The sequence below is a fragment of the Pan troglodytes genome, chromosome 6 (assembly GCF_028858775.2).
Source record: "Pan troglodytes isolate AG18354 chromosome 6, NHGRI_mPanTro3-v2.0_pri, whole genome shotgun sequence".
Classification (NCBI taxonomy): Eukaryota; Metazoa; Chordata; class Mammalia; order Primates; family Hominidae; genus Pan; species Pan troglodytes.
The window spans coordinates 162,259,489-162,280,515 of record NC_072404.2 but is presented as its reverse complement, the minus strand read 5'-3'; the positions used below and the strand labels follow the sequence as shown (position 1 = coordinate 162,280,515).

The 21,027-nt window shown below is 35.7% G+C and overlaps 1 protein-coding gene across 1 annotated transcript in view; it reads right to left on the bottom strand.

Moving 5' to 3' along the window:
* The window catches only part of CNTNAP2 (contactin associated protein 2), a 2,300,337-nt gene that overhangs the window by 1,293,479 nt on the left and 985,831 nt on the right, over positions 1-21,027 (bottom strand). The window contains exons 5-6 of the mRNA XM_063815738.1: positions 15,628-15,831; positions 2,904-3,088 (exon numbers count right to left, since the gene is read on the bottom strand). Of these exons, the coding sequence (XP_063671808.1) occupies positions 2,904-3,088; positions 15,628-15,831 (389 nt within the window). The remainder of the gene's footprint in view (positions 1-2,903; positions 3,089-15,627; positions 15,832-21,027) is intronic.

Genomic DNA, 21,027 nt, shown 5'->3' with positions numbered 1-21,027 from the left:
GAGGTGTTTGTTTGTTTTTTGTTTTGTTTTTGAGATGGAATTTCACTCTTTTTGCCCAAGCTGGAGTGCAATGGCATGATTTTGGCTCACTGAAACCTCTGCCTCCTGAGTTCAAGCGATTCTCCTGCCTCAGCCTCCCAAGTAGCTGGGATTACAGATGCCTGCCACCATGCCTGGCTAATTTTTGTATTTTTAGTGGAGACGGGGGTTTCACCACATTGGCCAGGCTGGTCTTAAACTCCTGACCACAGGTGAACCACCCGCCTTGGCCTCCCAAAGTGCTAGGATTACAAGCGTGAGCCACCATGCCCGGCCCAGTCCCTGAGGTTTTTTCTAAACAAATAAGCAAAGGGAGTCCCTTTCCATTAAGAGAAAAGTGTAGCAACATGAAGGTAAGCACAGCCACTTTTATTACATTTCATGCCAATAATTGCAGTCTCTAAGAGGACCGTAATCTGGCAGTAGCCAGAAATGGTAAGTCTACCCTGATTCTTTGTCAGTTAATTTAAATTTCTTCCTATTGTTTCTGTCTAATAAATAAGTTCCAGGTATTTTAGTCTATACCTGCAGTTCTCAAACATGACATTGTATGGGCTTCAAAGTGTCCATGAAACTGCTGATCCGATATAGCAAGTGTTGTGTGTGCGTGAATATTCATAGACTTTGTCACACACTCAACAGGGTTTATGACCCCAAATTTTTAATTTGGTTTTTTGAAAATTAGAATTATATTTCTTCATTCTTAATGTTCCAGAATTTTCACCTCTTCTATGGTACTTCAAAGTTTATTAACAGAGGATGAATAATTCATCTTTAAGGTCTCTCATACATTGCGAGATAAGTCACATGAGCCAAGACACATACTAATTTAGAGAAGATAGAAATTTCTGGGATGTTCACATACATTTTCTTTTAACAATCAGTTTGCTTTTAAGAGTTTTTTTTAGGGGGGAGGGATAAAATACTTTCCAATAATCTTAAATTCATTTAATGTTAATAAAGTCTCCATCAGTGTTTATACAGTATATTCTACTCTAAATTTTTTATTTAAGAATATATATCGTATATTCATATTGCAAAAAACTAGAAACTATTTAAACATAAAGATAATAGAAAACACAGCTATTAATCCTGTTTTTTCCATTTATTTTATGATGAGCATATTCCATATTCTTATAAAATTATACATAAATATACATAACACACACATATATATATATGAATACATCTCCAATTTCAAAACTGGGTGCCAAGGAACATGAAGGTGGTGCAGAAAACTAATAGGGGTGCCATAGTATGTTTGAAATTTTTAAAGAAAACACAACAATATTTGACACCTTTTGGACATTGTGTGAAACTCTAGCTTAAGGTAGTTTACTGTTCTAGTATTAGATAATGTGTCATTCCTTTTAATGATGTGCTGTCTTTGTGAATTTTGGATTTGGTCATTACTCTCATTACTCTGATTAAGACAGAGTATCATGTAGAGTAAAAGTGGAACAGAAAATTAGAATGCCAGTGGCAAATCTGATCCCCATTTCTGCCAGTCGTACAGTGCAATAGCACTCATCCCATTAGTAATAATTGCTGTTGTTGAAGAATGAAATAAAAATCTACTTTCACTTTTATTTTGTGTTTATTTCTCTAAACGGCTACCAAAGTCTTAGGACGTAAATTTTTAGGTTGTTTGGACCTAATGGCTCAGGACTGCTGTGGAAAAAGTTCGAAGACACTAAGGGCTCCATGAACTAAGAAAGTTTGGAAACTTCTGGCTAAGTAATAGCATTGCGTCCCTTTTATCTTACCATTCTGCTGCTTTTGTATGTATAGTGTTATCCTTTTCTCCTAGGATGTATAATACTGTGACAAACATCTTTTTTTCGTTGTTTTTTTTTTTTTTGAGGCAGTTTTGCTCTGTTGCCCAGGCTGGAGCGCAGGGGCACGATCTCGGCTCACTGCCACCTCCACCTCCTGGGTTCAAGCGATTCTCCTGCCTCAGCCTCCTGAGTAGCTGGGATTACAGGCACGTGCCACCACAACCAGCTAATTTTTGTATTTTTAGCAGAGACAGAGTTTCACCATGTTGGTCCGGCTGGTCTCGAACTCCTGACCCTGTGATCCGCCCGCGTCAGCCTCCCAAAGTGCTGAGATTACAGGCATGCGCCACCACGCCCGGCTGACAAACATCTTAAAGAGCTCACCTACGTATATGATTAACAGTTTTAATGGATATTTTAAGGTTGAATTGCTCTCCAAATAATTTAAAAATATGATATACCTACTTTTAACCTATGAGAATATATTTTTATTTATATAAACGTGATCATTGATTATTTTTAATCTCTAATTATTGAGAAGGTAATATATGTCTTTTTGTTCATGAACAATCTTTTAAAAATAGTCTGTATTTTACTTTATTGCTTTTGTGATATTGATTCTGAGAAAACAGAGTTTGTCAAAAGACCCATCTACAGTCATGAGTTTCTAAATGACTTAATATAAACCAGAAACTAAGATTTCTTATTCAATACTTTATAATAAATATTAGACAACCCTCTGCATATAATGTACTGCACATTCTCAAGAAGAATTGATAACATGATTAACTACCAATGAAAGGATTAAATTTATTCTGAATTTATTAAATGGCCTGGATAGCATGGTTCCTCTCTTCAAATTATTACTTTGGTACTAAGATTTTTATAATATTTCAAGTACTCATGATTATAAATTTAGAAATAAAATGAAACGAATTAATCAGGTTTTTAAAATTGTCAGTGTCTTGTTTAGAGAAGAAAGTAAAAATGGTGTAAGTAGTAATATAATTAACAATAATACAATACAGTAGGAGAGTGACACAATTGCTCGACATTTTGTTACAATTTCTACGTCATCACATGTACCTCATAGTCCAAGTCCAGGTAGTCAAACTCTCCATTGGTACGGAAGTGCTGCATGCTCCTGTCCAGAGTGAGGTTAATGCTCCGTCCCTGGCGCTCAATGACCACAGAGTGCCAGTGGTGGTCATCCAGCAAACTTCCTGTCATCACTGATGTGTGGCCATATATGGGGCCAAGCTGGTTACTTCCTGCGTACACAGAAGTGAAAAAGAAACAATGCAATGATGCTATGGCCAACTCTGTGAAGCAGAAGATCTTTCATTTACAGCACCTAGAGGCTGACATTCCATCAAAGCTCTATCCATTCGAGTTAACCTGGGATACCAGTAAGTAACAACACTTAAAAATACTTTATGTTCTGGGGACTGTTGTGGGTTGGGGGTAGGGGGGAGGGATAGCATTGGGAGATATACCTAATGCTAGATGACGAGTTAGTGGGTGCAGCGCACCAGCATGTCATATGTATACATATGTAACTAACCTGCACATTGTGCACATGTACCCTAAAACTTAAAGTATAATAATAATAAATGAAAAAAAAGAAAAATAAATAAAATAAAATGTAATAATAAAAAAATACTTTACGTTCAAAGTACGTACAAGTTATTAAACATGGAAAAAAGTGCTTTTTTAAAAAGGGGGAAAATGAGTGTTTTATGACTGTGCAATGAATTCTGCTAAATTTTGGTAGGTTTGTTATAAAGTCAGTGTCACGTGGGCTTTTACAGAAGCCTTCTGGGTTCTGATGCTGGCTCCACTTTTAGCTTGGGTTCCAGGGCAAGTTGAGAATGCTTGGTCTCCATTTTCTCATATATACAATAGGGAAGATAATAGTACCTGCTCTGTAAGGTTGCATGAGGATTAAATGAGTTAGTACAGGCAAAGAATTTAATACACTTTCTGGCATATAGTGAACATAACTGTTACCTGTTAATCTTTTATGACTGTTATAATTATTATTAAGACCACATAGCAAGACCATTTTTAATTTTCATTGACTCCAAAAGCCATTGTTGTAAAGAGAACACTATGCAATTGTTAATGGCATAGAAAATTTACTTGTTATCTTTTAATTAAAATGATAACATTCAGAATTATATATGTAGCTTTTAGTTATGAAATAAGATCTCCATAGCAACAAAACTATAAATAAAAGTAAAAGATTGTTAGAATCTAACATATTTATTAAGGTCATCCTTGGATAAAGTTTACCTAGTTTGTTTCATCTATGTTGTCTATTCAAGAATTGCTTTTTATGGTCAGGCAAAATTAATCACTATAAAAATATAATAGGGTTTCAGAATAAATAGCATAATGGAAATAAGAGATAAACAATTGACTGTCACACTAAATTCTTCCTTCCTCCTTCCTTCCTTTCTCCCTTTGTATGCTAATGCCCCCATACCTTACATTTTCTATTATCTTCCTAGAACATATTTTCTTCTTTTATGGTGATGATATCAAATGTTGATGTGTGATGGTAAATCAGTGTGTATGTGTAAAATGAGACAAGGAAAAGGAGAGGGACAAGAGGAAGAAGAGGAAGAGAAAGAAAGAAGATTCAGAACTAAGTGAAAAGGTCACACTGAGTTTTATTACTTTAAATATTTACACTAGAAGACTGAGCAGCAGGTAGACACGTCTGATATTTAGGTAACTGCATTAAAGAATGGCAGTAGATATTTGAGTGGATATTTCTCCCTGGCTGTCGTAAATTCCAGTCAGTCAGTAAAACTCCATCAGTAAACTGCTTTCCAATGTAAAGCTAATAAACTTTATTTGGTAAGGTCACAAAGTCAGTTATTTCTTTGAAAACAGTAATGTCACACTGCTATAAGCCACAGTTGATTTTAAAAGGTTACTCTACATGTTTCATTTGGGATAAAAAATGAAAAGTTTGAAAAAATAAACATCTTTAGATATAATTCAACTGCAGTGTTTGTGTGTGCACACGTGTGCATGTGTGCATATTTTATGGAAGTACACATAAAATGTTTTTATGTGTACAAAAAACAAAAATGTCTTTTGTTTCTGGTTACTCTCCCCCTGCTCTTCCTTCTTTTCCTCTATTGGGTCTTGTTTTAAAAATAATTTCAGGCTATTTTCCCCCGGTTGCACAATGAATACACGTTCGTTATTAGAAGCAGAGAATATTATGAAGAAACAAGTGAAATGTAATGCAAAAATATTTCCACCTGTAAAAATAATTTGGTCTACTTTCTTTCATATGTTTTCCACAAACAGTCATGCACCACATAATGACATTTCTTTCAACGATGGGCTTCATATATAATGGTGTTAACATCAAATTTAATACTGTATTTTCACTGTATCCATTCTATTTTTTGATATGCAAATACTTACCAGTTTTTTACACAGTTGACTAAAGTATTCAGTACAGTAACATGCTATACAGATTTCTACACTAGGAGCAATAAGCTCTACCATATAGCCTAGGTGTGTAATAGGCTATACAATTTACGTTTGTCTTTGCAGACTCTTGTATTTACAAAGTGTTGAAACTCACACAGAATTTCTCAGAATGCATCCCCATTTTAAAGTGACACATGACTGCATGTATTTAATTAGATCGATAGATTGATACATTTCATATCCTACAAGTTTTATTTAATATTATATATTTCCCCATACAATTACAAGTTAGCACATTTTAAATGCTATCAACATATTTCTATGTGTTTAATTTTTTCCCAATTTTTGACATTGTAATTAATGTTGCAAATTACATATTTGGACTTAAATCCTAGTGGTCATTTCTTTTTTTGCCTTATGATTTTTGGACCAAAATACTGTATTGTAAGAGATTTCAAGTGTCCGAAGACATACTGTCTAGCTATTTTCCTGAAAGTATTTTCTGACTTGCAGAACAATACAAAGGATCCATTTTGTCAAATACCAACAGTGAAAGTATCGCTTTAAAATGTATTTACTTACTTGATAAAAATTAAGCATTGGGTGTTTATATAATATTTTTTTCTTTTATGAGTTATCTTGTATATCATTTGCCTATATTTTCTCCTAATGTCTTGGTATTATTATGCAGTGGTATAATTTCTTATTCATGATTTATATTAAACCAGTATATTTGACATTTGTATTTCCCAGGTTTTGCATGCATTTTAATGTTACTTTTATTTTAATGTAAAAAATAATATTTTATGTAACTAAGTGACGGCGAATTTTGTGTGACTTTTCTTCTTTGTTATAGAAGCTATTGTGTCTATCAGATCAGATCTTTAATGTGAAAAGTTTTATAATCAAGGGTACATCTTTAAGGTAATGTACCATTACCTACAAAAATAACCTAAGTGAAGTTGCAATTTTTAGTATAATACTGAATTTCAAAGTGATAAAAGTTAATATATGAGATACAAGTCATATTCAGGAATGTTTGGACCACTCAAATTGGTAATTGCCAAATAAATCAAATAGCCTAGAATTTTTAGCCAATCAAGAGAAACAGGTGAGATAGGGGCCAAGATGGCTGATGAGAAGCAGCTGAAGTCTGCAGTGCTCAAGGAGAGGAATGGAAGGGATCAGTAAATACAGCATTTTCAAATGAAATATTCAGGTTCTCACATGGAGACGGATTAGGGAAACAACTTCACGCAAGGAGAATGAAGGAAAGCAGGATGGGGCTACAGCCTACCCAGGAGCGACGTGGAGCCAAGGGAACCCCCAACCCCTGCCAAGGGAAGCAGTGAGTGACTATGTCACCCCAAGAAACCATGCTTCTCCCGTGGATTTTTGCAACTCACAGATTAGGAGATCTCCTTGTGAGCCCATGACACCAGAGCCTTGGGTCTGACACACAGAGCTGTGTGGAGTCTTGGCAGAACAACTGCTCAATCATGCACAGAGACAGAGTGGAGCTTTACAAACCCCACCCTGGGATTTCCAACAAAGGTGTCTGCAACTCAGGCAAGGCGGGAGGTCTGCACATACCCCTAGGAAGGGGGCAGAATCCAGGGAGCCGAATGGCATTGTTCTGTGGGCCCCATTTCCATGGCACCCTACAAGAAAAGACCCACTGGCTTGGAATTTCAGCCAGCCACTGTCAACAGGACAAAGCCTTCTTGAGACCAGATGGAGCCTCGAGGAGAGGTACAGACACCATCTCTGCTATTTGGTCGACTGGGCCTTTGCAGCCTGTGGGCTTTGGAGAGTCCAAAGAGTCCAGACAAGGAGGAAGGTTTCCCCAGCAGCGTAACACAGTGGCTTTGCCAGATCATGGCCAGACTGCTTCTTTAAGCAGAGCCCTGATCCATTCTTCCTACTGGGTGGGACCTCCCAGCTGGGGCCCTCCAACCACACCTGCCTGCATGACAGAGCTATTTTCTATCCCTGGGATGGAGTGACCAAGGGAGGGGAGGGTCACCACCTTGGTTGTTTGGACAATTCAGTCATTCCACAGCCTGTGGGCTTTGGAGAGTCCAAGCTGATGGGGGCAGAGGCAGTTCCTCACCACAACATAGCTGTTTTGTCAAGGTGTGACCAGACTGTTTCTTTAACTGCCCCATCCCCGCATCCATTCTTCTTCCCAGGGCAGGTTGTCCCAGCTGGGGCCTCTGGCCACCCCTGCCTGTGTTCTCCACGGGACAAAGTGCCTGAAGGGTGGGGCAGGTCACCAACTTGGACATTCAGGCTTCTCAGCTAGTCCAGCCTGTGGGCCTTGGAGAGCCCAAACCGATTAGGGGCTGAAGAAATCTCCAACACAGCACAGTGGCTCTATCAAAAAGCAGCCAGACTGCTTTTTGAAGTCAATCCCTGACCTCATTCCTCCTGACTGAATGAGACCTCCCAACAGTAGTCTCCAACCACTTCCTCCAGGCACATTTGGGCCAGCAATAGGTCAGTTATCCCTAACATGGAACTTCCAGAGGAAGCAGCAGGCTGCCAACTTTGCTGTCCTGCAGGCTTCATTGCTGATATTATACTTCCAGGTACAGGAAAAACAGAGGCAACTAGTGTCTGGAGTGGACTCCCAGCAAACCACAATAGCCCTATGGATGAGTGGCCAGACTTCTACAGGGCTATCAAAAGAAAAACAAACACAAAACAACAACAACAACAACAACAAACCCCACAAAACTCCATCTCCAAATCAGCAACTTCAAACATTGCAGGTAGATAAGACACCAAAGATGAGAAGCAATCAATGCAAAAAATTCTGAAAAATCAAAAAGCCGAGTGCCCCTTTTCCTCCAAATGATTGCAACACCTCTCCAGCAAGCGCTCAGAACTGGGCTAAGGCTGAGATGGCTGAAATGACAGAAGTAGGCTGCAGAAGGTGGGTAATAACAAACTTCACTGAAGTAAAGGAGCATGTTGTACCCCATGCAGAGAAGCTAAGAATCATGGTAATACAATATGGGATCTGATAGCCAGAACACCCAGGTTAGAGAGGAATATAATTGACATGTTAGAGCTGAAAAACACACTACTACAGTGCAATCACAAGTATTAATAGCAGGCAGACCAAGCAGAGGAAGAAATCTCAGAGCTTGAAGCCTAACTTTCTGAAAGACAGGCAGACAAGAATAGAGAAAAAAGAATGAAAAGGAATTAACAAAACCTCTGAGAAATATAGAATTATGTAAAGAAACTAAACCTTCAACTGATTGGTGTACCTGGGAGAGACAGGGAGAATGGAATCAAGTTGGAAAACATACTTCAGGATATGATCCAGGAGAACTTCCCCAACCTAGGAAGAAGGCCAACATTCAAATTCAGGAAATGCAGAGAACCTCAGTAAGATACTCCACAAGATGATCAACCCCAAGACACATAATCATCAGATTCTCTTAGGTTGAAATTAAAGAGAAAATGTTAAAGGCAGCCAGAGAGAAAGGCCGAAAGGCCAGGTCACACACAAAGGGAAGCCCATCTGATTAACAGCAGCCCTCTCAGCAGAAACTCTACAAGCTAGAAGAGACTGGGGGCCAATAATCAATATTCTTAAAGAAAAGAATTTCCAACCCAGAACTTCACATCCAGTCAAACTAAACTTCATAAGCGAAGGAGAAATAAGATCCTTTTCAGACAAGCAAATGCTGAGAGAATTTATTACCACCAGTCCTGCCTTGCAAGAGCTCCTGAAGAAAGCACTAAATATGAAAAGGAAAAACCATTACCAGCCACTACAGAAACACACCGAAATACACAGACCAGTGACACTATGAAGCAACCACATAAACAAGCCTGCAAACTAACCAGCTAGCAGCATGATGACAGGATCAAATCCACACATAACAATACTAACCTTAAATGTAAATGGGTTAAATGCTCCAGTTAAAAGACACAGACTGGCAAGCTGGATAAAGAGCCAAGACCCAATGGTATGCTGTCTTCAAGAGACCCATCTCACATGCAAACACACACATAAGCTCAAAATAAAGGATGGAGAAAAATTTACCAAGCAAATGGAAAACAGAAAAAAGCAGGGGTTGCAATTGTAGTTTCTGACAAAACAGACTTTAACCCACCAAAAATCAAAAAACACAAAGAAGGGCATTACCTAATGGTAAAAGGCTAAATTCAACAAGAAGAGTTAACTGTCATAAATATATACGCACCCAGTACAGGAGCACCCAGATTCATAAAGCAAGTTCTTAGAGATCTTCAAAGAGACTTAGATTCCTACACAATAATAGTGGGAGACTTTAATACCCCACTGACAATATTAGACAGATCATCAAGGCAGAAAATTAAAGACATCCAGGACTTGAACTCAGCTTTGGATCAAGTAGACCTGATAGAAATATACAGAATTCTCCACCCCAAAACAACAGAATATGCATACTTCTCATCACTACACAGCACTTACTCTAAAATTGATGACATAAGGGAAAGTAAAACACTCAACAGCAAATGAGGAAGGACTGAAATCATAACAAACAGTCTCTCAGACCACAGCACAATCAAATTAGAACTTAAGAAATTCTCTCAAAACCACACAACTACATGGAAACTGAACAACCTGCTCCTTAATGACTCTTGGGTAAATAATGAAATTAAGGCAGAAATCAAGAATTTCTTTGAAACTAATGAGAACAAAGATAAAAAGTACCAGAATCTCTGGGATGCAGCTAAAGCAGTGTTAAGAGGGAAATTTGTGGCCCTAAATGCCCACATCAAACAGCTAGAAATACCTCAAGTTAGCAACCTAGCATCACAACTAAAAGAATTAGAGAACCAAGAGCAAACAAACCCCAGCTAGTAGAAGACAAGAAATAACCAAGATCAGAGCTAAACTGAAGTGGAATAGAGAGACACACACAAAAAAATCCTTCAAAAAATCAATAAATCCTGGAGCTGGTTGATATGATCTGGCTCTGTGTCCCCACCCAAATCATATCGTGAATTGTAATCCAAATTATAATCCCCACGCGTTGGGGGAGGGATGTCATGGGGGTGGTTCCCCCCTGCTGTTCTCATCATAGTGATTGAGTTCTCATGACATCTGATGTTTTTATAAAGGGCTTTCCCCAACTTCACTCTGCACTTCTCTCTCCTACCGCCATGTGAAGAAGGATGTGTTTGCTTCCCTTTCGGCCCTGATTGTAAGTTTCCTGAGGCCTCTCCAGCCATGTGAAACTGTAAGTCAATTAAACCTCTTTTTTTTTTTTTTTTAATAAATCACTCAGTCTTGGGCAGTTCTTTATACCAGTGTGAGAATTTAATACACTGGTTTTTTGAAATAATTAATAAAATAGTCCATTAGCTAGAATAATAAAGAAGAAAAGAGAGACGATTCAAATAAACACAACCAGAAATCGTAAGGGGGGCATCCCCACTGACCTCACAGAAATACATTTCTATTTCCCTATAGAAATATGTTTGTATTTCTCTATTATTTTTATAGTATTCTCTGTACCATCAGAGAATACTATGAACACCTCTATGCACATAAACTAGAAAATCTAGAAGAAATGGAAAATTTCTGGACACATGCACCCTCCCAAGACTGAACCAGAAAGAAATTGATTCCCTAAGCCAGACCAATAATGACTTCTGAAATTGAGGCAGTAATAAATAGCGTACCAACCAGAAAAAGCCCAGGACGAGACAGACTCACAGCTGCATTCTACCAGAGGTCCAAAGAAGAGCTGATACCATGCCTATTTAAACTATTCCAAAAAATTGAAAAGGAAGGACTCCTCTCTAGCACATTCTATGAGGCCAGCATCATCCTGGTACCAAAACCTGGTGGATATACAACAACAACAACAACAACACTTCAGGCCAATATTTTTGATGAACATCTATGCAAAAATGCTTAACAAAGTTATGGCAAACTGAATCCAGCAGCACATCAAAATGGGTATTCACTGTAATCAAATAGGCTTCATCCCTGAGATGCAGGGTTGGTTCAACATACACAGATCAATAAATGTGATTAATCACACAAAGAGATCTAAAGACAAAAACCACATGATTATCTCAGTAGATGCAGAAAAGTTCTTGGATAAAATTCAACATCCCTTTATATTAAAAACTCTCAGTTAACTAGGTTTTGAAGGAACATATCTCAAAATAGTAAGAGCCATCTATGACAAACCCACAGCCAATATCATACTGAATGGGGAAAAGCTGGAAGCATTCCATGGAAAACTGTCACAAGACAAGGATGCCTTCTCTCACCGTGACTATTGAACACAGTATTGGCTATCATGGCCAGGGCAATCAGGCAAGAGAAAGAAACAAAGGGTATTCAAATAGGAAGAAAGGAAGTCAAATTATCTTTGGAGATGTCATGATCCTGTAACTAGGAAACCTCATCATCTCAGCCCAAAAGATTCTTAAGCTGATAAGCAACTTCAGCAAAGTCTCAGGATACAAAATCAATGTGTAAAAATCACAAGCATTCCTATAACCCAACAACAAGCAATCAGAGAGTCAAATTATGAATGAACTCTCATTCACAATTGCCAAAAATAATATAAAATACCTAAGATACAGCTAACAAGGGAAGTGAAGGACCTTATTAAGAAGAACTACAAACCTCTGCTCAAAGAAATCAGAGATGACACAAATAAATGGAAAAACATTCCATGCTCATGGATAGGGAGAATAGGAATAATCAACATCATGAAAATGGCCATATTGCCCAAAGCAATACATAGATTCAATACTATTCCCATTAAACTACCATTGACAATTCTTCAGAGAATTTTAAAAAACTATTTAAAAATTCACATGGAACCAAAAAAGAGTCCAATGGCCAACACACTCCTAAGAAAAAAGAACAAAGCTGGAGGCATCACACTACCCAACTTCAAACTCTACTGCAAGGCTACAGTAACCAAAACAGCATGGTACTGATATGAACAGACACATAGACCAATGGGACAGAGTATAGAACTCAGAAATAAGACCATACACCTATAACCACCTGATCTTCAACAAACCTGACAAAAACAAGCAATGGGAAAAGGATTCCTCATTGAATAAATGGTGCTGGAAGAACTGGCTAGTCATATGCAGAAAATTGAAACTGGACCCCTTCCTTACACTGTACAAAAAAATCAATTCAAAATGAATTAAAGACTTTAATTTAAAACCCAAAACTCTAAAAACCTTAGAAGACTATCTAGGCAATTCCATTCAGGACATGGGCACAGGCAAAGATTTCATGATGGAGATGCCAAAAGCAATTGCAACAAAAGCAAAAATTGACAGATGGGATATAATTAAACTGAAGTGCTTCTGCACAGTAAAAGAAACTGTCATCAGAGTGAACAGACAACCTACAGAATGAGAAACAAATTTTGCAATCTATCCATCTGACAAAGGTCTAATATCTAGCTTCTGTGAGGAACTTAAATTTACAAGACAAAAACAACCCCATAAAAATGTGGGCAAAGGACATGAACAGACAATTCTCAAAAGAAGATATACATGTGGCCAACAAACATGAAAAAAAAGCTCTACATCACTGATCATTAGAGAAATGCAAATCAAAACTGCAATGAGGTACCATCTCACACCAGTCAAAATGACTATTATTAAAAAGTCAAAAAACAACAGATGCTGGTGATGCTGCAGAGAAAAAGGAAAGCTTTTATGCTGTTGGTGGGAGGGGAAATTAGTTCAATCATTGTGGAAGACAGTGTGAAGATTCCTCAAAGACCTAGAGGCAGAAATACCATTTGACCCAGCAATCCCATTACTGGATATAAACCCAAAGGAATATAAGTTATTCTATTATAAAGATACATGCATACATATGTTCATTGCAGCACTATTCACAATAGCAAAGACATGAAATCAACCTAAATGCCCATCAATGATAGACTGGGTAAAGAAAATGTGGTACATATACACCATGGAATACTATGCAGCCATAAAAAGGGATGAGATCCTGTCCTTTGTGGGCACTTGGATGGAGCTGGAGGCTATTGTCCTCAGCAAACTAATGCAGGAACAGAAAGCCAAATACCACATGTTCTCACTTATAAGTGAGAACTGAACGATGAGAACACATGGACACATAGAGAGGAACAACACACATGGGGTCTGTCAGAGGGTTAGGTGGTGAGGAGGCAAAGCATCAAGAATAATAGCTAATGGATGCTAGCCTTAATATGTAGGTGATGGGATGATCTGTGCAGACAACCGTCACGGCACACGTTTACCTATGTAACAAAGTTGTACATCCTGCACATGCATTCATGAACTTAAATTAAAAAAAAAAAAAGAAAAAGTTACCATTACTTTCCCTAAACTGTAATTTTGAATGCCAGTACCAATCTTGCAGATCTTCACTTTAGCTTTAAGTAAATCCTAGCTACATCATCAACATACAAACATACATTGGTCTTGTCCATTTAAAAACAACAACAGGGCCAGGCACGGTGGCTTGTAATCCCAGCACTTTGGAAGGCCAAGGCAGGTGGATCATTTGAGGTCAGGAGTTTGAAAACAACCTGGCCAACATGGTGAAACCCCATCTCTACTAAAAATACAAAAATTAACCGGGCATGGTGGTAGGTGCCTGTAATCCCAGCTACTCGGGAGGCTGAGGCAGGAGTATCACTTGAGCCTGGGAGGCGGAGGTGGCAGTGAGCAGAGATCATGCCACTGCACTCCAGCCTGGGTGACAGGGTGAGACTCTGACTCAAAAATAAGTAAGTAAATAAATAAATAAATAAATAAAAACAACAACAACCCCACATAAAACAGTAACTTGAGTTCAGATCTTTCAGCAGCCAACATTTCATTTCTCTATGTTCTTTCTCTCTAGTTAACAGTTAAGTGAACTAACTGTTCTTCCTCTCTAGTTAGTCAAAATATTTACTTAACGCCTTTCATTCTTTTTTTTACCTATAAAATTTGTCTTTTCTATTCCACGGAGTAGAAATTAACAGTAACCTCCATGTTGTTAAGCCCAATATTTGCCTCTCTGTCTTCGTCTTACGTAACATTTAGATGAATTCAACAGTTGACAACCTCTTTTGTTTCCTTGATTTCTGTGATACTACACTTTCTTCATTTTCTCCTAGTCAATATTCACAACTACTTAGTCTCCATTTTAGTCTTCCTCTCTCAGTCTCATATATCAACTTCCATAATAGAAAGTTCTACTTAGATGTTTCATAAGCAGCTCAAATTAACCATGTCCAAATTGATCTCTAGAATTCCTCCTAAAGTCTTCTCTATTTCTGAAAATGGCACTAATGTCCATTCGGTGCTCAAGCCCAAATCCTAGGGCTCATTCTTTATTTCTACTCTTTTCTTCTTAGGCTATATCCAACCCATCATAAGTCATGCTGAATGTACCACTAAAATTATTTCCTTAATTGACATATTTCTCTGCATCTCCCCGGATAACCACCTCATACAAGCAGTACTATCTCTCAGCCAAACGATGCAGAAGTTCTGCTGCGACTCTCATATCTACACAAGTAATTCTTCTTACAGAAGTCTCAATGCGCTTGATAAAAATAAGACGATAAAGCCATACAGTTTAATGCCTTCCAACAGCTTCCTATTCTTAAAAATAATATCTAAACAATTTGTCATGCCCTGCAGGATCCCACAGCATTTGGGCAATTTCCACCTCTTGGACTTCATCTTTTGTCTTAATACCTCACAGCATTTATGCACAGCGGCATCCTTCCTGCTTCTTGAGTGTGCTTTTGGTCTTCCATGTTCTCTTCCTATGTAATCTTCTTTCTCTCATGTTTTCATGGCTAATTCCTTTTCATCACTCTGATCTCATCTTAAATATTTTCTCCCCAGAGCAGTCTTGCTTCACTACACATTCTAATATTAGCCCTGTTGCCTTTGAACAGGACGTATTAACCTAGTCCCCTTATCATATTAATCTGTTCAACTGGTTCATAATATATATTATTTGAAGACATTCATATTTGCTTAGTTGTTTTAAAATAAGAATAATAAATGCTATATGGTCTGATTCCTCCGTTAGGTCATGAACTTAATGAGCTTAAGGATCTTGTCTGTTTGTTCCTTGCTGTAGGCCAAAGACTAGTATAGTAACTTGTATAGTAGAGGTGTTTAATAAATATTTTTTGAATGACTAGGTGTTTCATTATATACCTACTGTTATAGATTAAGTATGAATTGAAATATAACATGAGCTCTTTTTTATAATTTACATTTTAAAGAATTGAGCAACATGAACATATTCCTAATGGGAACATCCATAATGGAAAGAATAGAACTGACAGTCAGAACACACCTAAGTTTAAACTGAGGACCAGCTTGGCTTTTTTCAGTTCCAAGGTAATGTAATCTCCTTGCTGTCCTTCTCCGTGCAAGATTACTCCTTCACTTTCAGACGTCTTAAATTTCAAGGCAATGACATCTTTCAGTGTTTTCATCTTCTTGTTTCTGAATCTATATGGTAATACAACATGGCCATCAAAGTTGATAACATCAGCCCCTAAAACAAACAAAAAAAATAACATATTAGTTCAGCCATGTATGTTACCATCCACTTCCAACAGGTGTCTGCAAAGAATAAATGAGAATTAAGTAATTGTTTTTCTTGAGAAATTGACAGTCCTCTGTTTTTCTTCTATTCCTTCTTTTGATTTACTGTGTTTGTTTTAAAGGAGGTTTTATGGAGAGTATTGATAAAAATGCTCATAAAAGCTCTATCAGTTGAACATTTTACTTTAATTACAAAATTAGTAATATAAATTCAATGGGTTATATGCTTCAAATCTTAACTTAGAAATCTAGAGTTTAGACCAAAATCATAAAATTTTTAAATCTCAAACAGATTATGAGACTTAAATGTTTGATTCCTTAATGATAATTCTTCATGATTTTTAAGTATATATTTTATTCAAAAAGTTGTTTTCTTTGATGTAAGAATGAAGGCACTTGGAATGTAATCTTTTATGCTATTCTCTTTTTTTTTAATGGTTTTTATATTTCACCACAATTTTAGTAAACCTTGTTGTAGTATTCAGAGCTTACAACCAATCGAATTTTCAGAAACTTCTTAACATTTATTCTTAGGAATCAGTATGTCTCAAATTTCTCATTACCTCCTTGCATTTGGAATGGAGAATTGGGCACCATTGTTTGTTTTTTCACTACATTGGACACAGATATCTTCACTTATCCATATATGAGTTTAAAGAACAAATATCCAGCATATACTATGACTACAGCAGCTCTAATTTTAGTTTTAGGGGAATAGATTAAAATAAGAAAAGTATGTAATCTTTTTAAAAAATGGGAAATATGATCAGAAATATGTGACTGTGAGGATTCGTTTGATAACTACTATTTATTTCACACCAGAAATAAAAATGAGATGATATTATTTATTAGGCACTATTGGTCAATGCATTCTCAATTCATAGAACGATTCAAAAATGCAATGTAACCATTCAAATCAAATATTGAGTTCAAATAGAAGCTTCATTACCATGATCAAATCTTCACTGTTAAAAATCTTTTCAATAGACTATTTCTGTAAGCTTTTCATTTTTAAATCATAGAAAGCCTAGTCAAACGGAACAGCTCTAATAACTTTAGAATTACAAGTCTGGACAAAGCTAGCCTCTAGGTTTTGGGCAAGGTCTGGCTAAAGAACTCCAGAGGGAGACATTGGAGAAAAATAATAGCCAGTTTAAAGCCTGTCAGAGAAATATTTTCTCATTTCATGTCCTAGTTCTCTGGCACTTGTTTACTCCAATCACCACGAGGAACACTTTGGTTTGCCTTGTAAGTGGAGCATACCACCAAATAAATTCCTGTGGGGGCCACAGTAGAGATGCAGGGCTGCCAGAACCACATCCACTCCTTTTTTGTGTTGAGTTTACTTAATTCTATAAAGTGAATTGTTGTGCATACAGTTACTTCGAATAAAATGAAATCTAAGCATGCCTTTCAAATCATTGATGGCTTTCACATACTTTGAAAATATCTATGCTAGTATCTCAAATATTTATGCTTTTAAATAAGTTTGTACAATGTTACATTATAAAACATTCAGAAAAAATATGACCTTAATCTTTAAATTTTAATTCTTATAATCAGCTCTTTATTGCCCATAAAAAGACTTTCTTAATCAACAGAATTCTGTTCTCTGAGACTGTGAATCACAGAGGTTTATTTTAATATGAGGGAAAAAATCAACCGTTTAATTTTGGCTTCTGCTAACACTGCACAGCCAATTAAACTTCAGCTTAATCATATATACTGTCACAGCTGAATTTCAATGGCAATATCTTTTTCATGTGCAATGAGAAATAAAGGAGAAGTTATAATCCAGCAGTTGATAGATACTTTTTGTCTTGAAAAGTGAATAAAAGAAAAACAGATGACAGTAAATTCTGAACTCTAGACAGTAGTTTTGCAGTCAATTTCCTATCAGTGACAGTTAAATAATAGACACATCATTGTTTTATACACCTTTAGCATATTTTAATTGACATAAAATATTTCTAATTCATCTCTCAGGAAGTAAACGTTCCCTGAGCTTTTACTCAGGGAACAAGAATCACCTCCTCTATACTTTCTTCTAAATCAAAACACATTTAGTTCTAGGTACAGAATAATGATTTATGCAAATGTTAATGCATTCCTGTCTTACTTTTAGAGCAATGAGAAAATGTGACAGAAAAGATGAAGATGGCTTATTTTTTTCAGACAATCCTAAGATATTAATAAAAACAGGAAGGAAAGCTATTTATGTAGACCAAGTCTCACTTTACAAATGGTAAGTTGTCAGGGTCAGCTGGGAAACAAAATGCTCTGTAACCTAGATTCCCTACAAAGAAAAACAAAAAGTTTCAACATATTTTCCCACCTATCTATCCATCTATCTAAAACAAAATTTAAAAGTTGTTATTCTATGAATGGGTTAAATGCTTCCAAAATATCAGCACATCCTGTAGTGGATGTAAGCTCAGAGCTGGCTTGAAAATTATAAAATTTCTAGAAATAATCTATGATATTTACACTTTAACACATATCTTGTACTCTTTAAAAAGTCTGGGATATTCTACAACAATGTAAAGAACATCCATCACAGTTTAGCTCTGTTTCCTACAAAAATAGATTAAAATTTCATTTGATATCTAATAATGCGCTATGCTTATTTGGGGACAAGCCACTTTTTTCTTCTATTATCCTGATTGCTTATCACTCCTTAGAATTAAGTTTTTGATGCGGTGATTAAATATGTATGGTTGAACTGTTTAAGCAATCTGAACAATAACGGCTAGTCAAAAAGTGAATGCAAAATCATAGTGTTTCCACAATTTTGTTCCTAACAAAAGCTCAGCAAGCTGGTAATATGCCCAATTCATCAAATCATCATGGTAGAAAACGCTTTTTCAAAAACATTTTATTGTTCCTTAGTCTTCACTTTCTAACTTTGAATAAGATAATTTGAAGAAGTGTTTACCATATAAACATTTTAATATTAAAAATTTAAGTTTATTTGATATTTTAATTTTAAAAGGTATATTTGCTATATATTTTATTACAAACTATGTCTATTGATCAAAAGAAATTAAGCAATACAGAAATATAGAAAGTAGAGAGTGAATCCCAACCACGAAAAATCACCAGTGTTAATGGGTACTTAATTGGTGCATATCCTACATTTTACATATTTACCTAAATATCTATCCAACTATATAAGGTATGGAATAATTCATATATATATATATGAGGGAGGAAGGGAGAAGAATAAAGACAGTGGGAGAGAGAGAGGGAGAATTTCATTTCATTTAGTCATGGTCCAAAATGTACACTAATAATTTGAGTTTGGGGTGATATAATATTTATAGTACAGGGAAATTGCATGGTTTAATTAAAATGTTTTATTAATCTTAATAAAAGACACTTATAAAAGAATATATAATTTGAAACTGTAGTCTACTTATTTGAAAAAATTAAAAAGTATGTAAATATAGCATACCAACAAATAAATATTCAAGAGTTACTTTTAATACCGTTTCCCCATCAAATGTTTTCAGTTACTTTTATAGGGGATCCGAAAGAAACAAAAAGGTTTAAAGAAAAAAAATTTAAAAGGCATTATTTCATTTTTTACTGAAATAACCAATGATAATATACTATTTGTGATTATTTTAAATTGCATATAAAGAATCTTTACGTATGTACATAGATACACATATGGATAATACTGTATATAGTTTGTGTTTGATTTTTGTTACTGTACATTTTTTAAACCTTATTTCATAATTTTGTTTTCTAAAACAGGATTTTGATTAGATAAAAATGTACCATTATTTAAATGTCCAACTTCTTCAATAAAAATTGTGGTGGAAGTTTTGTTTTTATTTTCACAAACTTTTTATTTTGGAAAAATTTTAGATTTAGAGAAAAGCTGAAAAGGTATTTGGAAAGATAGAATTCTCATATGTTTCACCCAGCTTCCTCTAATATTAACATTTTATATAACCTGGCACATTTGTCAAAATGAAAATACTAACTTAAGTGGCATTCACTCAAATACAGATTATACTTGGACTTCACCAGGGTTTCACTAATACTTTTTTGTTGCTGTTCTAGTATTCAATCCAGGATCTCATATTGCATTTAGTTATGATGCCTCCCTAGTCACTTCTAATCTGCAACAGTTTCCAATTCTTTCCTTGTCTTTCATAACTTTGACCCTCTAGAAGAGCACCAGCCAGGTGCTTTGTAGAATCTTTCTCAGTTTGGATATGTCTGACGTTTTCTTAGGACTAGACTGCATTATTGATATTTGGGGAGAATATCACAGAGTTGTGGAATCATATATCTCAAATATATACAATTTTTATTTTTCAATTTTATAATAATTCAATAAAGGTAAAAAATTATACAGATTTTTAGAGAAAAAAGGAAACAAAATTAAAGACTTCTTTTATAAAAATAAACTAATAACTAGTAAATTTGGAACTTTAAATTTTGTAAAAGCATATATATTTCACAAATACATATAAAGCATATAAATCTAAAAAAATAGTAAAAATGTATATTAACCAGTTAGTACAGAATCTAATATTACATAGTTTATGCAAATAAATACCAAGTCACTTCGAGAGTTTGAAATACATTTTATTTCTGAAACTGAAGTTTAAAAATACTAGAAGATAGAATTTGCTTATTTTGCAAATTTCACACACATGCAAATCTGTGTATTATTTTCATTGTCAGATGTCAATATTTTAGATACATTGATCATTCTTTACAAAAAGTGTGACTGCCAACTTTACCTCCTCTCTATTCACGCAGCTTTATTCATTTTTATGGCATTTATTTCTACCTGATACATTGATGTTTGTATATTTACAGCATATCTCCTCTGAGACTTAGTTTTGTTCCATTCTAAAGCCCAGCACTTAAAACAGTGCCCGAAAAACAGTGAATATTTATTAAATATTTGTTGAATGTGTGAATGTTGTCACTCATATTTCTATTAATTGGATTAAGGTATAATAAACACTATTATTTCATACTTCGTTAAAAAATTAGAGTCACTAGATTGGAAGAAACTTCAAGAATCTCGCTGATCCATCTTGGTGCTACAACTACAAATATACTTGAGGTTTCAATAGTCAGATAAAAAGACTGGTAACATTAGGCTACTTTTGGGGAGCTG